Source organism: Pongo pygmaeus, chromosome 10, assembly GCF_028885625.2.
Source record: "Pongo pygmaeus isolate AG05252 chromosome 10, NHGRI_mPonPyg2-v2.0_pri, whole genome shotgun sequence".
NCBI lineage: Eukaryota > Metazoa > Chordata > Mammalia > Primates > Hominidae > Pongo > Pongo pygmaeus.
The window spans coordinates 37,005,841-37,022,472 of record NC_072383.2 but is presented as its reverse complement, the minus strand read 5'-3'; the positions used below and the strand labels follow the sequence as shown (position 1 = coordinate 37,022,472).

Here is a 16,632-nt window from a genome sequence, read left to right as displayed (position 1 = left end):
CACTCATAGGTGGAAATTGAACAATAAGAACACTTGGACACAGGAAGGGGAACATCACACACCATGGCCCGTTGTGGGGTGGAGGCAGCAGGGAGAGATAGCATTAGGAGATATACCTAATGTAAATGACGAGTTAATGGGTGCGGCACACCAACATGGCACATGTATACGTATGTAACAAACCTGCACATTGTGAACATGTACCCTAGAACTTAAAGTATAATAAAAAAAAGAAATAGGTGATTTACATACCCCCATTATATTACTTGAGTATTCTGAATTTGACTGTTTACTTGCTTTTACCAGTGAGTTTTATACTTTCCAATGTTTTCTTATTACTCGTTAGCATCATATCCTTCAATGTGAAGAATTCCCTTTAGTACTCCTTGTAAGACATGTCTGGTGGTGATAAAGCCCCTCAGCTTTAGTTTGTGTGGGAAAGTCTATCTCTTTCATTTCCAAAGGACAATTTTGCTAAGAACAGAATTCTCGGCTGAAAGGTTTTTTCCCTTCAGCACATTGAATATGTAATTCCATTCTCGCCTGGCCTGTGAGGTTTCTGCTGAAAAAGCTGGCAACAGACATATTAGAACTCCCTTATATGTTATTTTTTTCTTCCTTTCAGGTTTCTCTCTTTGTCTTTGGTTTTTGGCAGTTTGATTGTAATATATCATAGGGTAGTCTTAATTTGGATTGAGTATGATTGAAGACTTTTGACCTTCCTGTACCTAGATATTTATATCTGTCTCCAGATTTTGAAATGTTTCTGCTATGATTTATTTAAATAAGCTTTATAAATCTTTATGTTTCTTAACTCCTTCTTGAATACCAACAACTCATATATTTGCTTTTTTTTGTTTTGTTTTGTTTTGGAGCTGGAGTCTCACTCTTGTCACCCAGGCTGGAGTGCAATGGTGTGATCTTAGCTCACTGCAACCTCTGCTTCCTGGGTTCAAGCAATTCTCCTGTCTCAGCATCCCAAATAGCTGAGAGTACAGGCACACACCACCATGCTGGGCTAATTTTGTATTTTTAGTAGAGATGGGGTTTCACCAGGTTGGTCAGGCTGGTCTTGAACTCCTGACCTCACATTATCCACCCACCTCAGCCTCCCGAAGTGATGGGATTACAGGCATGAGCCACCATGTCCAGGCAACATTTGCTCTTTTGATGCTATTCCATAAGTCCCATAAGCTTTCTTCATTCCTTTTCATTCTTTCTTCGTATCATAACGTAAGTTTGTAAGTAACCTGTTTTCAAGTTCACATATTTTTTCTTCTGTTTGATAAATTCTGCTATTGATGTCTCCATTGCATTTTTAATTTTTTTCATTGTATTTTTCAGCATTTCTGGCTTTTTTCCCATTATTTCATATCTGTGGCATTTCTCTAATAGATTTCTGAATTGTTTCTCTGTATTTTATTGAAGTGTGCTGTATTAGTCCATTTTCATACTGCTATAAAGAACTTCCTGAGACTGGGTAATTTATAAAGAAAAGAGGCTTAATTGACTCACAGTTCAGGATGGCTGGGGAGGGCTCAGAAAACTTATGATCGTGGCAGAAGGTGAGGGGGAAGCAAAGCACCTTATTCACAAGTTGGCAGGAAGGAGAATGAACTCACGAGGAACTACCAAACACTTATAATACCATCAGATCTCATGAGAATTCAATCACTATCATGAGAACAACATGGGGGAAACCCCATCATGATCCAATTGCCTCCACCTGGTCTTTCCCTTGACACGTGGAGATTATGGGGAATACAATTCAAGATGAAATTTTGGGTAAGGAAACAGCCAAACTGTATCATTTTGCCCTGGCCCCTCCCAAATCTTATGTCCTCACTTTCAAAACACAATCATGCCCTTCCAACAGCCCCTCAACATCTTAACTCATTCCAGCAATAACCCAAGAGTCCAAGTCCAAAGTTAGTTACTTCCTAGATATAATGGGGGTACATGAAATGGGCAAATACACCCATTCCAAATAGGAGAAATTGGCCAAAAAGAAGGGGCTACAGGCCCTGTGCAAATCCTAAATTCAGGGGATCAGTCAAATCTTAAAGCTCTGAAATAATCTTTAACTCCATGTCTTACATCCAGGTGCTGCTGATGCAAGAGGTGGGCTCCCATAGCCTTGGGCTGCTCACCCCTGTAGCTTTGCAGTGTATGGCTGCTTTCATGGGCTGGCATTGAGTGTCTGCTGCTTTTCCAGGTGCATGGTGCAAGCTGTTAGTGGATCTACAATTCTGGGGTCTGGAGGATGGTGGCCCTCTTCTCACAGCTCCACTAGGCAATGCCCCAGTGGGGACTCTGTGTGGGGGCTCTGACCTCACATTTTCCTTCTGCACTGCCCTAGCAATGGTTCTCCATAAGGGCTCTGACCCTGCAGCAAACTTCTGCCTGGACATCCAGGTGTTTCCATACATCCTCTGAAATCTAGGCAGAGCTTCCCAAACCTCAATTCTTGACTTCTGTGCACCACAGGTCCAACCACCAAGGATTGGGGCTTGTACCCTCAGAAGGAATGGCCTGAGCTGTACATTGGCCCATTTTAGCCACAGCTGGGACATAGGGCACCAAGTCCTGAGACTGCACAAAACAGCAAGTTCCTGGACCTGGCCCAGGAAACCATTTTTACCTCCTATGCCTCCAGGGATGCCATGAAGACCACTTACATGCCTTGGAGACATTTTCCCCATTGTCTTGGTGATTAACATTTGGTTCCTCATTACTTATGCAAATTTCTGCAGCTGGCTTGAATTTCTCCCAAGAAAAGGGGATTTTCTTTTCCATTGTATCGCCAGGCTGTAAATTTTCTAAACTTTAATGCTCTGCTTTCCTTTCAAACATAAGTTCCAATTCCAAATCATCTCTTTGTGAAGCATAAAACTGAACACTTTTAAGAGCACCCAGGTTACATCTTAAATGCTTTGCTGCTTAGAAATTTCTTCTGCCTAAATCATCTCTCTCAAGTTCAAAGTTCTGCAGATCTCTAGGGCACGGGCAAAATGCCACCAGTCTCTGCTAAAACAGCAAGAGTCAGCTTTGCTTTAGTTCCCAAGAAGATTCTCATCTTCATCTGAGACTACTTCAGCCTGGCCCTCATTGCTCATATTACTATCAGCATTTTGGTCAAAGCAATTCAATAAGTCCCTAGGAAATTCCAAACTTTCCCACATCTTCCCATCTTCTGAGCCCTCAAAACTGTTTCAATCTCTGCCTGTTACCCAGTTCCAAAGTCACTTCCACATTTTTGGGTATCTTTTTCTTTTTTTTTTTTTTTTTTTGAGACAGAGTCTCACTCTGTCACCCAGGTTGGAGTACAGTGGTGTGATCTCAGCTCACTGCAACATCACCTCCTGGGTTCAAGCAATTCCCTGCTTCAGCCTCCTGAGTAGCTGGGATTACAGGCACCTGCCATCATGCCCAGCTACTTTTTGTATGTTTTGTAGAGATGGGGTTTCACCATCTTGGCCAGGCTGGTCTTGAACTCCTGACCTCATGATCCACCTGCCTCAGACTCCCAAAGTTCTGGGATTACAGGCATGAGCCACCATGCTAGGCCTGGGTATCTTTATAGCAGTACCCCACTCTACCAGTACCAATTTACTGTATTAGTCTGTTTTCATATTGCTATAAAGAACTGCCCTAGACTGGGTAATTTATAAAGGAAAAAGGGTTTAATTGACTCACAGTTCAGCATGGTTGGGGAGGCTTCAGGAAACTTACAATCATGGTGGAAGTCAAACGGGAAGAAAGGCACCTTCTTCACAAGGCAGCAGGAAAGAGAAAGAACACAGGAGGAACTACCAAACACTTACAAAACCTCCAGATCTCATGAAAACTCACTCATTATTATGAGAACAGCATGGGGAAAACCATCCCCATGATCCAACTGCCTACACCTTGTCTCTTCCTTGACACATGGGGCTTATGGGGATTACAATTCAAAATGAGATTTTGGGTGGGGATGCAGGCAAACCATATTATTCATTAAGCTTACTTAAAAAACAACTATTTTAATTTTTTTGTCAGGCAGGTCAAACATCTTCATCTTTTTAGAGTCAGTCACTGGCACTTTATTCTGTCCATTTGGTGAGGCCCATTTCCCGGATTGTTCTTCATCCTTGTGGTCATGAGCTGATGTCTACACATTAAAGACCTAGAAATTTATTCCAGTTTGCATAGTCTAGCTTTGTCTGGGAAAGTTCTTTGACAGTAAGCCTATCCAGAAATTCTAGGCAGGTCACCTTTTGTGGTTTCTAAGATAGTGATTGCTGCAGCTATTGCAACACCAAGAGCACTCTAAGCCCAGGACCATGGTGGATGGTGCAGTGTCAGGGTGGAATCCCTTGGCCACCAAGGCTGGCACAGTGCTGAGCTGAAATCTGAGCCCCCAGCCACTGAGTCCTGCCTGCCACTGTGGGCTATTTGGAGCCCATGGCTTCTATAGTTAATTGGTTCGTGGTGATGCAGACCAGAAATTAAGTTTGTCTGGCAGGGACAACAGGTTTCTGTCTGGCACTGAGGCAGGTTCAGAGGCTCAGTCTGCAGGTACCAGCAGAAGTGAGGGGCTATAGGAGTCTGTCTAGTGCTGGGTTTTACTGTGGCAGGCCTGGTAGTGTGTTCCAATGCAAAGTCTTATGCTTACATCCCTCTCTTTTCCCCAAGTAGATGGTATTTCTCTCTGAGCTGTGCACTTTGTGGTTGGGACATGGGTGACTTGGAGAATGTAAAACTGCTCTTCCTACCCACTTCAATGACTATTTTCTTATTATTATTCTATAACCAGATACTGTGAACTCTTGCCTGGTTTCCTTTTCTTCTGCAGAGGTATTTTTGTGTGTAGATGGTTGCTCAATTTGATGTTTTCCTGCAAGCGGATGATCACTGTAGAGTCCTATTCCACCATCTTCCTCCACCCTCTGTGCGTTGAAATCATTTGTATAAGTAAAAGAAGTCAGTCACAAAAGGCCACATATTCTATAATTCCATGTATATGAAATGTCTGTAATAGAGAAATCTATAGAGATAGAGAGGAGATTAGTGGTTGTCAGGGGCTGGGTGGAAAGGGAAATGGAGAAAGACTGCTGATGGGTAATGGGTTTCTTCTGGGGTTGAAGAGAATGTTCTGAAATTACTGGTGATGGTTGCATGAGCTTGTGAGTATGCTAAGAATCATTGAATTTTACGCTTTAAAGGATGAACTTATGGTATGTGAATTATATCTCAATTTTTTAAAAAGCAGGAGGAAACTGCTTGAAAAAAGCCCACCGATCATAGTTAACAATGACAGACGAGATCTTAAAAGGAAGCAAGAAGTGAGAAAAACTATAGAGGAAGGCAGAAAAATTGAGGACACATAAGAATATAGGCCAGTTCAGCAGTGAAAAAATGCAGGTGGCTCAGCCATGCAGGACCAGCTCTGCCAACTTTTCTTTCACCAAATATCCCCTACAAAGCCCACAGAATGGTGACCTCAGCCTCATTTAGGACAAGGTGGATCATCTCCTATCTCATCAGTAAAATAATCTCTGTACCTCTGTGAAGTTCCTAATTATGAAACTGAGCCCTAAGAAAGAGATTAAATTATATAAAAATGTGGAAGTATCTTTAAAACATTTCTTCTATCAAAGGGTTGTTTTTTAAAATGTTTTTAAACTATATTTATTATTGAGAAAATTTTACTTATGTAGAAGAACTCTTTCCCAAAGGATGGTGTATTAATGAATTGCTATTGTATTTCCTTTATTTTCCTTAGTTTTTCTATGACCTTTTAATGTTGATTTTCTTTCCTCAGCTTCCTTTCCTTACTCCCATCCTAAGAATGCCTTACTATTTATTCAGGAGCCAAATTGAGTTATGAAGATAAATTAAATACATGCAACAGCATGTCTTCCTTTACAGTTAAAATACATCCAGAATATGAAAAAAATAATAATATTTTCCTAAAGATCAGATTAATGACTTTTGGGTTTTAAAAAAACACAGTATTTAACTTCTTGATATGTCCTTAAAACTCAAATGTAAAATAGCACCTACTTAAAATTTGCCTTTCAGTATCAATTCGAATGATAAACCTACAACTAAAATGATTTTTCAACATTATGGCTAATAATATTATTTCATTTTAATTATGCAGGAAATACCACACACATTTATTACAGTTTGATGGTGAAGGAGGTTGGCGCTTTGAACAATTGGATACTGCTATCCGTTTGACATTGAGTGAAGAAAAACAAAAGCTAGAATCTCAGCTAGCTGGAATTCCCAAAATGCAGCAGAGACTCAATGAACTATGTAAAATTTTGGGAGAAGACTCAGTGCTGAAAACAGTTAAAAATGAAGATGAGACATCTTAATTTGTTTTGACATATTTTTAAAGTTAATTATTAGATAAAGGCTCAAAGACATTCTGTTATACTGCATGAAGTATGTTAAGCTAAGCACAGAGAAAAAAAGGCAGCAAGACATGTTTTATAAGATTTTAGCATTAAGGAAGTATATGATCTGACTTTTCAGAAGAAAATAAACAAATGCATTATGTAAAGTCAGTCATTATAACTTATACTAATTCCTAGTGAAGGCCTAATGCACTTGTAAAACAGGATTTTCTAGGTGAATTCATGATGAATATGAGATTTACTATGTATATGTGGTGTGTCTGAAGTTCTTAATAAACATGGCAGATATTCTGGAAATGAAACAAGTTAAACTGAGCAGCATTTGGGTTGATACCAAGTGCATAAAATTCAAACTTTGAGTGACATTTAGTCCATTTATGGTTGATATTAGGTTTAATAGCTAGAATTCAAATTGATTATTGCTGGTGGCCAACTAAACCTGTACAAAATAGCTGACAGTTTTATAAATAATTTCAATATAAAAATTGTTTTAATGGCATTTGTTGAAAGAAAAAAGCATGGCTAAAATGTATAAAATGCCATATTTTTAAATTTTGGACTTAAAGCATCTTAATGAGGGCATATAACAAATTAATTTTAGTATGAATCTTAAATATTTTTAATAAACCCTTTCATTTTAAAAAGAGAATTGCCAATATAGAAAAGGAGTATCCAAACAATGTCTCAACCTGATAATTTCCTTAGCAGAATTACCTATTGCAACTTCTGTTCGGAAATACACAGCTTGTTTTTTTGCCCAAGGATGAGTCTACATTTTAAGAACTGCAGTGGTATAAAAGACTTAAGGATTCTGAGAATCATATTAGTAACATATATTGGAATAGTACTTTATAATTTACAATCCCCATTTACATCATTTCACCTTAATGTTTATGACAATGTTTTGAGAGAAATACTATTTTTCCTACTTTGCTTTTGAGAAAATTGACACTCAGACTTGCCCTAATCATGCACTTTACTTAAGGAAAGATCGAGAAATCAAATGAAGTTCTCCTGACTCCCTGGTTTAGTGCTCTTTTGCTATTATCCTTTAAATCAAACTGGGCTATAATAGCAATAAAAGTTAGATGAGGTGTAGAAAATAAAATAAATTTCATAATGTTAGTCTTATTGTTATTTGGTTATTGTTTACAAGAAATGAAAATTAAGTACAAAGTGCAAAGATCATTGTTCTGTGGTTTAAAATGAAATGAGAAAGTTAGTAAATCATTCAGCAACTATGCAGTCTTACTCAATATTAATGTACCTCTAAGGCATTAGCAATGAGAAGGGCAAATAATTATGGTTTTGGTAAATTTAATATTTATTGAACATAATGAGAAATAATCTATATGGACTAGTCATATGAAATAGATTTTATTCTATTTGTGTGCACTGGAGTTGGAAAGCCAAGACTGAAACTTTATCTCTTGCTGCCTATGATACCACGTTGATATACCAGAAGAATATTGGAATGATCAGTTGTTAGTGGCCTAGGATTTTATTTGCCCATTGAGACAGCCATAATAGATGTTAAGTCTGTGATTCTTAGACTTTTCAGGTGATAGAGTACCTGAAGTCATTCATAATGATCGTTATAGAACATCATAACATTTCTACATTTTCAATTCTGCCGTGATAACTAGTGCATTTTTAATTTTCAATAAATGTAACCAACTTACATGAAGGAATGCAATATAAAATTATGATCAGTACATTTGTCCAATGTTTTCTGTTAGTATTATCACCTACTTATTCATCAGTTACTAATATTTCCTGTTAGAAAAGTGAGGCAGGAATTAAAGATTTTTTTTAAGAAGCATGGAACCAAAACTTAAACTTGCTAAAAATTATTCGTTAATCTTTTCTACATAAGTGATTATCCAGTTTATACTGCTACAAGGGGAAAAGTCTGAGCCAAGTGTTTTAAGTTAACTTTTAAAGGTACAAGAAGAAAATGAAAAATCCTCATGTGAAGGATGTATATAATTTTCATGCCTTAATTTTCATAATACAAAAATAAAACATAATTTTTAAAAACCTGATAATTTTGTTTTGAAACATTGAAAAGAATGCCAAAACAAATATTAGATTTATAATTAGTCATTATTTAATATATTTTACCCATGAGCTAAAGCAAAAAAGACTCATTATTTATGACGTACAGGATTCAAAGATGCCTAAAATTCTGTATTAAAAACTATGTACACTATAATTTAAATGTTAAAGTTCTAATATGCACATGTTTTCCATGAGCTTTTTGTGCCTATTTGTTTTCTGAATTTATTTTTCAGGACCAATATCCTTAACTTGGAGGGGAAAACATCTCTGATTTGAACTTGTATTTATCTACCATTCAATTGTTTCCAAATGGTCCGATGGGTATACCATATTTTACTACTCTTATATTTTACGGAAAACATGAAAAAGACTGAGAAACTAGCCATTTTTGAATACAGCAAGGGATAGATGAGGAAAGGAAAAAAGAAAGAATATTTCAAGTTTCAAACTGCTTTTACCATGTTATATCTATTTGCCCAAACGTTTGACATATTTTTGGTCAAACAAAATGCCATAAGTTTATGGAGCTTGAGTTTAAAATGTGCATTCTTTAGGTTAACTCTTAAACTTGAAAAATAAGTTGCATTCTATGAAAACGTTGCATTATATTTCTACAGCATGTAATGTTATGCCAAGCATGAGTCTAAAACAGTTTGTGTTCTTGTAAGCAGGATAATGTGTAATAATCCCTCTCAAATAATCTCAAGAAGAATGATATACCTTAAAACTCAACTCAAATTTACATTTGTTTACAGTGGGAATGGTTTTCTCTTGATAGAAATTTGGTTTTTGTCTCAAGTTTTGGTCTGTCAGTAAAGGCATAAATGAATATGCTAGCTTTTATTTGAAACATTGGTTCCAAGTATAGTTTCATATTTGGCAATAGATTCATCCTATTCTAATATGTTTGGAATAGCTTTTTGATTCAATAAGTCTAGAAAAATCTGTTACACATTGAAACCCAAGTCCAGAGAATGTTACACACTTCTGATATATGCATAAAATGATGGTAAAGTTTATTAAATCATTGATTTAAAAAGATGACTTTGATATAATTACTTTATGGGCAAAATTGTCCTCATTTAGAAGTGAAAAGCACTTTCACATAGCCTAGGCTATTTACAGTTCCGATTATATACATTTAGATATGTTGAATATGTTTTGGGGTTGTACTTCTAATGTTTGCCACATGAGCGCTTTCAGGTGGATGTATATAATATTTTTTTAAAAACCAATTTCTTCTTCATTGTTGATGCTTTTCCTGACTACCAAGTTCAGGGCTGGTTTACATTTTATATTGTGAAATTTTCAAAACCAATGGTCTATTTATAAGCCAGAATTGTATTAATGAAAATGAATGAGAAAAATGTCCTTAAAGGTAAAAATCATTATGTAGCTAAATGAGATTGTGGCTGTGTGTGAGTACATTATAATATAATTTCCATCTGATGTGTATTTACTTGAACTCATCATTCCTTATGAATTCCTTAACCATTAAGAAAAAGACTAGATTAATCAAAGGAATTACAAATTATTCCATTTTTACAAAATACCCTGTTTCTATACTTTAAATGGCCATGTTGGGTATATGTCTATATACACCTTACTTATACATTGTATTGTATATAACCATGTGTAGAACTATAGACAATAGTCACCAAATAGTTATTTAAATATTAATTTTCTTTATTAATACAACACATTTATTAAGTACCTACCTATGCCAGGCACTGTGCTAAGTTCTATTACTAAATAAAATTTGGTCCCTGTCTGAAGATGCTTGTGACCATTGAAAATTAGGAAAATGAATGCCCTTAGTCACAAAAAGTCAACAGCTGTAGGCACAAATCATTGCATTTACAGACCCACCAAATCTTCACAAAATGCTAATTTAATAAAAAAGGAAAATGAGGAGAGAAAGGTTAAGTAATTAATCCAACCTCATACAATACCCAAACTACAGATCTGAAATTTGACACGAGCAATATTTGATTATAAAGCCTATGTAAGTCCACATAACCTTCTTTTAATTAGTTTAGGTCATTTTTCATTATTACTATTTTTAACATAAATATTAAGTATAATTTTTACTGACTCAAGGTTTCTGGTTAACCAAACAGATAGATGCACCTTTCATCTAAAAAGGGAATTTATGTTACACTTCATATTTGTATTTTTTTTATTGTAAATTATGGGTGTGGTCGTATGGGAAAGGGAGAATATAAGGCAAATTTTCAAAAGTTTTGAGGCTCTGGTTGTCATTATTCATTCACTGATTCAGTAAATACTTGTTGACACTTCCATGTACCAGTTACTATGCTAGGGATTCAGAGATTAACAAGACAGTCCTTGTCAGAGCCCTCATGAAATATTTTACTATATCAATATTAAACAAATGTATGCCTGTTAGATGTTGTGGCTCCATATAAATGACTTACTTGTTTTGTAGTATCTTCTCAGCTCTTGTATTTTCTATCTAAGACCACTCTGTTGCAATTTAAGTGATAAGCATATTCTGGCAGCAGGATTCCCTCAAAAATACCCTTTTGGGCTTCACAATCCTCATGATCTTTAACTTGGGCTATTACAAGTTCCAATAAAACCAGTCCATAGGACTATATCATCCTTCCCCAGTAGATGGTCCCATGTATTTAGCATGTTGTCTTGAAACCTAAGAAACAGCTTCTCAAGTTCAGATCATGTAAAACGAGCCAGTTTTATACATTCAAAGGTAAGTCTCTTATGTTACCACAAAATGCAGATAAACATAGCAGGAAAGTTCTAAAAAGCAAAAGAAAAATAAACAATTATAGTTGTATAATAAACAAGAATTCCAAAGTTAATAATATTTAAAGTTACATAATTTGTCTCAGTACTTGTGACCCAATATAGAAACAAAAAGATTAAGTATTCACTTGTGAGTTTTTATGTGATTTAATATTATACCTAAAAATAGATTATGTAGCAATGAAGCAATGAAATATTGATAAACATGAAATAATATTAACTTGGCTATATCATTTAATTTTAGTTAGTTTAATCCATATAAATAAGGAGTAACTTTATATGTGAAGTATATTTAATTTGTATATATTAAATATATTAGATTTAATTAAAATGCATTGGACCTACAAATGTAGAAAACTAAAGAATTGTCTGATGACTCACCTGGGAAGGTGCAAAAGAGGTCTTATAATCAGGTGACATCTTATGGAAAGCTAATATAATGAGAGCTTTTTCAACATGCAGATGCTGTTATTTCTAGAGTGACAAAGACTGATGAAGCAATTGTCAAAGTCCCCTTTTTTAGGCTAGCTCATTGTTTATATGAGACAAGTTTCCAAGACTCACATAGGTAGGGTATAGATAAATGAGGTTAATGTAGATCCAAGCAGCTACAGATGCTCCTTGACTTAAGAGAGGGTTACATTTTGATAAACAGATAGTAAGTTGAAAATATCGTAAATCAAAAGTACATTTAATATACCTAACCTGCCAAACATCATAGTTTAGTCTCGCCTACCTTAAATGTGCTCAGTTGCATTACATTAGCCTACAGTTGGGCAAAATCATCTAGCATCATAGTGCACTGTAGAGTATTAGTTGTTTACCCTTCTGATCAGTGGCTGACTGGGAACTGAGGCTCACTGATGCTGCCTAGCAGTGCAAGAGAGTATCATACTGCATATCTCTAGCCCAGGAAAAGATCAAAGTTCAAAATTGGAAACTGGAAGTACAGTTTCTACTGGACACATATCACTTCCACACAATGGCAAAGTTGAAAAATCCTAGGTCAAACTCTCATAAGGCAGGGACCTTCTATACATATATTTTACTACAACCTAACACACATACACACATGCACATGCACATACACATATACACACACAACCCCTTAGAAGTTTATTACAAAGCAGCATAAATATTTTGAGGACTTAAGTTACTGAATTCTTTTTTATTTTGGTAAAAAACACGTAACATAAAATTTACCATCTTTAACATTTTTATGTGTACAGTTCAGTAATGTTAACTATATTCACATTGTTGTGAAGCAGATGTTCAGAACTTTATCTGGCAGATCTGAAACTCTATATCCATTAAACTCTCCTTTTTCTCCAACCCCTAGTTCCAAGTAACCACCAGTCTACTTTCTGTTTCTCTGAATTTGACAACTTTGGATACATTATATAAGTGGAATTATACAGTATTTGCTTTTTTGTGACTGGCTTATTTCATTTAGCATAATGTCCACAAGATTCCTCCATGTTGTAGCATGTGATAGAATTTCCTTCCTTTTTAAAGCTGAATAACAGTCCAGTACATGTATATACCATATTTTGCCTAATCATTTACTTGGGTTGCTTCAGCCTCTTGGCTATTGTGAATAGTGCTGTGTGAATATGGTTGTACGATTATCTCTTTGAGACCATGTTTTCAGTTCTTTTGGATATATACCTAGAAACGAATTGCTGAGTTTTTATTTGCGTGTGTGTGGAATCTCCAACCTGTTTTTCCTAGTTGCTGCACTATTTTACAGTCCTACTAACAGTGCACAAGGGCTCCAATTTCTCCACATCCTTACCAACACTTGTTATTTCCTACTTTTTGGATAGGAGTCAATCTAATGAGTATGATGTGATATCTCATTGTAGTTTTGATTAGCATTTCTCTCATGATTAGTGATAGTGAGCATCCTTTCATATGTTGTTGGTCATTTGTATATCATCTTTAGACAAATGTCTTTTCAAGCCTTAGCCTGAAAAAAATGTTTTTAATTAAAACTTGTTTCATGGTATTTAAGGCCCACCATGATCTGGCCTCAATTTGTTTTCTCTGCTTCCAAATAGCTGTTTCCCCTTATCCCTCCTCCATTCCTGTGTTCTTCATTCCCTTGACTGGACACAGTGGGTGTTCCCTTTTGCTTTTCCTCTTACTCATTTTATTTTCTCAGCCAACAATGCCCTTACCCTACCATCTTCATCTATCAAAACCCTATCTAGTTTCAAGGACATTTAAAATTTTTTTCCAGTTGTATATTTTCCTTTATTATGACCATAGAGGACTTTATTTCAAATCTTACCATTATATTTATCATATGCTACCTTTTATCATGTATCTTCCCTAATCACTCATTCATTCATTCAATCAGTCACTATTTATTTGTCACATAATCTCAGACTATTCAATCTAAAATACTCCCCCAACCAGTCCTTCTTCAACACATTACCCAGTTGTATTGTTCATGTAACTTATTATTATCTCCATTTATCTTATTTATTTATATGACAATTGATTCTAACTTCATATAACCTCCACCCTTCTTAGACTATAAGCTCTGTGGGGTAGGAATCTTGCTTGTCTTATTTAGTTAGTATTCATGGCACCTAGAACAATACATGGCAGATAGGGGACACTTGAAAAGTATTTATTCAATAGATGCATAAATGCATGAGTGAACAAATGAATACAAATGGAGCAAAAAATAAAAATATGAATGAAAAAATAAAGGTTAATTTCTGAGAATGAATAAAATTACTGTAGGAGAGGAATATTAAAAAGTGCACTCACTCCTTCATATTTTTGTGTATTAAACCCACATTATTAAGTAAAATTATAATGTGCAGTTTTTTCTTTTCTGCTGAACAGAAAAATTAGGCATCTTGGGAATTTCATAATATTTATTTCATCTACTTTCTTTCCTCCTCTCCAGAATAAATTAAGAATTAACCCACTGGTTTAAATATTCCAAACAGAATGGTGATAATAAAAGTTTTACAAACATGTCTTCTAATTCTTGATTCAATAGAAATTAGATATTACAATAACTATATAAGTGGACTATCTAGCTCCATGTTTTCCTCTCTCTTTGAGTCCCCAAACTGTATATCCTTCCTCTTTCTGCTTCTTTGGGTAGCTCTCAACATCCCTCAAGTCAGGTGGACTAGGTCCAGGAATTCATAGATCCTATACTCTTACTATTATCAAGCCAATTTTCTTAAAGAGGTCTTTCCTCAAATTAAAGTCTTTTTACTTTCTTTTTGTGTTTGTATAAAAAAAACTCAATGCCAACAGAACAACCTTACCCTAATGGCCACAAGACCTGATCACAACAACGAAAAGGTCAATTCACAGCAGAAAGCAAATTTTCACCAATAATAAAGCCTGTTAGAAATACAGCACCTCTTCTCACCACCAGCCTTAGGTATTGGCTTGAGTGATGATTAGGTACACTAGCTTTGGAGAAAGACTGCTTGGTGGGGTCTTGCCTCTGTCATCTCCCTGCTGAGAATGTTATATAACCTCTTCATGCCTCAGGTTTCTCATTTTTAAAATGGAGATAATAATGGCACTTACTTCATTGAATGTTGTGGGGACTAAATGTATTAATATGTATACGAGAGAGAGGTTGGCATATGGTTATAGTTATCCGAGAGAAGAGGAATTTGCCCAACTCACAGGTATTTGAGAGTACAAACCCATGGCTGGGCTTGGCTTTTAAAAAATCTTATCTGAGGCCGGGCGCAGTGGCTCACGCCTGTAATCCCAGCACTTTGGGAAGCTGAGGAGGGTGGATCACCTGTGGTCAGGAGTTCGAGACCAGCCTGACCAACATGGTGAAACCCCATCTCTACTAAAAATACAAAAATTAGCCTGCCATGGTTGCAGGCACCTGTAATCTCAGCTACTCGGGAGGCTGAGGCAAGAGAATCGCTTGAACCCGGGAGGTGGTGTTTACAGTGAGCCAAGATTATGCCATTGCACTCCAGCCTGGGTGACAAGAGCGAGACTTCATCTCAAAAAAAAATCTTATCTGAGATTCCTCATGGAACAGACTCCTATCTAAGCCAAATTTTTAAAGGCTTTATTTTTAGGCTTTGTTAGTCTAAGTGAAAAATAATTACTCTTGCTGCACTTCATGCAAATAATCAGGCCAAGTACAGTAAGACTAAAGTTTATTTTGTAAACAAATTAGTTCTACCAAGATTTGTTTTTAATAAAAATGGGGACTAGAGAGACAAAAATTATGCTTCAAAAGAAAAACTATAGTACACTGTTGTTAGCTGTTCTTGAGGTGTTTTTCTGCAGTGTAAGCTAAATTCTAAATTCTTTGTGGATTAGAAGTCCCCAAACTAATGCTTTCAAATCTTTGCTTTTAAAATTGGAAATTGTACTACTCATCCTAGGACTCGTTATTTACCTTACAGTAGGCTGTTCACTTAAACACTGTAGTAAAACTGTAGATAAGAGTACTAATGTTTCTGCCATGCAAGCCTTGGAAGCTCAACCAGGCCTGCATGAGTACACTCAGACAGTTGCAAAGAGGTTCCACTCTTCTCACCTTGGGGTTCACTCCCATTCCCACTATGTCTCCTGTCAGCAGGAAGAAGCCAGAGCGATCCACAGCGTTTTCCTATCTTCATAATCTACACCTTAAGATTAAGGTGTTATAAAACCCAAAGGGAGGGATTGAAACCACCTTTGCAAAATTATGATGGAGACAGTGAAAGAGATCCAACTTAGCTGACTCCATCTTGCTTCTAACCTCCAAGCTGTCCTTGTTCATTCCTGGGTGTAGGCTGAAATAACTTTGGGAGAAACTTAGTTTATACTTTACACAAAGACAGTAACAGCCCTTTCCCAAAGCAGACCTCCTTCTTGCCTGGGGACTAGATTGTCTTTGTAGGATGAACATTAGCCACAAGATTAGAAACTATGGTTTAGGAGTCATGCAGCTGGAGGCTACAAGATTCTGACCCTCCCTAAACTGCTCCTGAGATCAGTGCTTGAGACATTTTGCAGACCCTGCACTTGATGGATCAGCTGGCATCACCCAGATCAATAAACTGGCTAATCTGATCTCGTGGCCCCCACCCAGGAACTGACTCAGCACAAGAAGACAGCTTCGACTCTATGATTTCATCCCTGACCAATCAGCACTTCTGGCTCACTGGCTTCCTCCCACCCACCAAGTTATCTTTAAAAACTCTGCCCTCTGAATGCTCTGGGAGACTGATTTGAATAATGATAAAACTCCAGTCTCCCACACAGCCGGCTGTGCATGAATTACTCTTTCTCTACTGCAATTTCCCTGTCTTGATGAATTGGCTCTGTCTAGGCAGCGGGCAAGGTGAGCTCCTTGGATGGTTATATCATTAGAGAAGGA

General features: G+C 36.4%; 1 protein-coding gene across 1 annotated transcript in view; it reads left to right on the top strand.

Moving 5' to 3' along the window:
- The window catches only part of ABCD2 (ATP binding cassette subfamily D member 2), a 71,260-nt gene extending 61,753 nt beyond the window's left edge, over positions 1-9,507 (top strand). Inside the window, exon 10 of the mRNA XM_054442875.2 lies at positions 6,146-9,507. Coding sequence (XP_054298850.1) covers positions 6,146-6,365 — 220 coding nt within the window. The 3' untranslated portion in view covers positions 6,366-9,507. The remainder of the gene's footprint in view (positions 1-6,145) is intronic.
- The last annotated feature ends 7,125 nt before the right edge of the window (positions 9,508-16,632 follow it).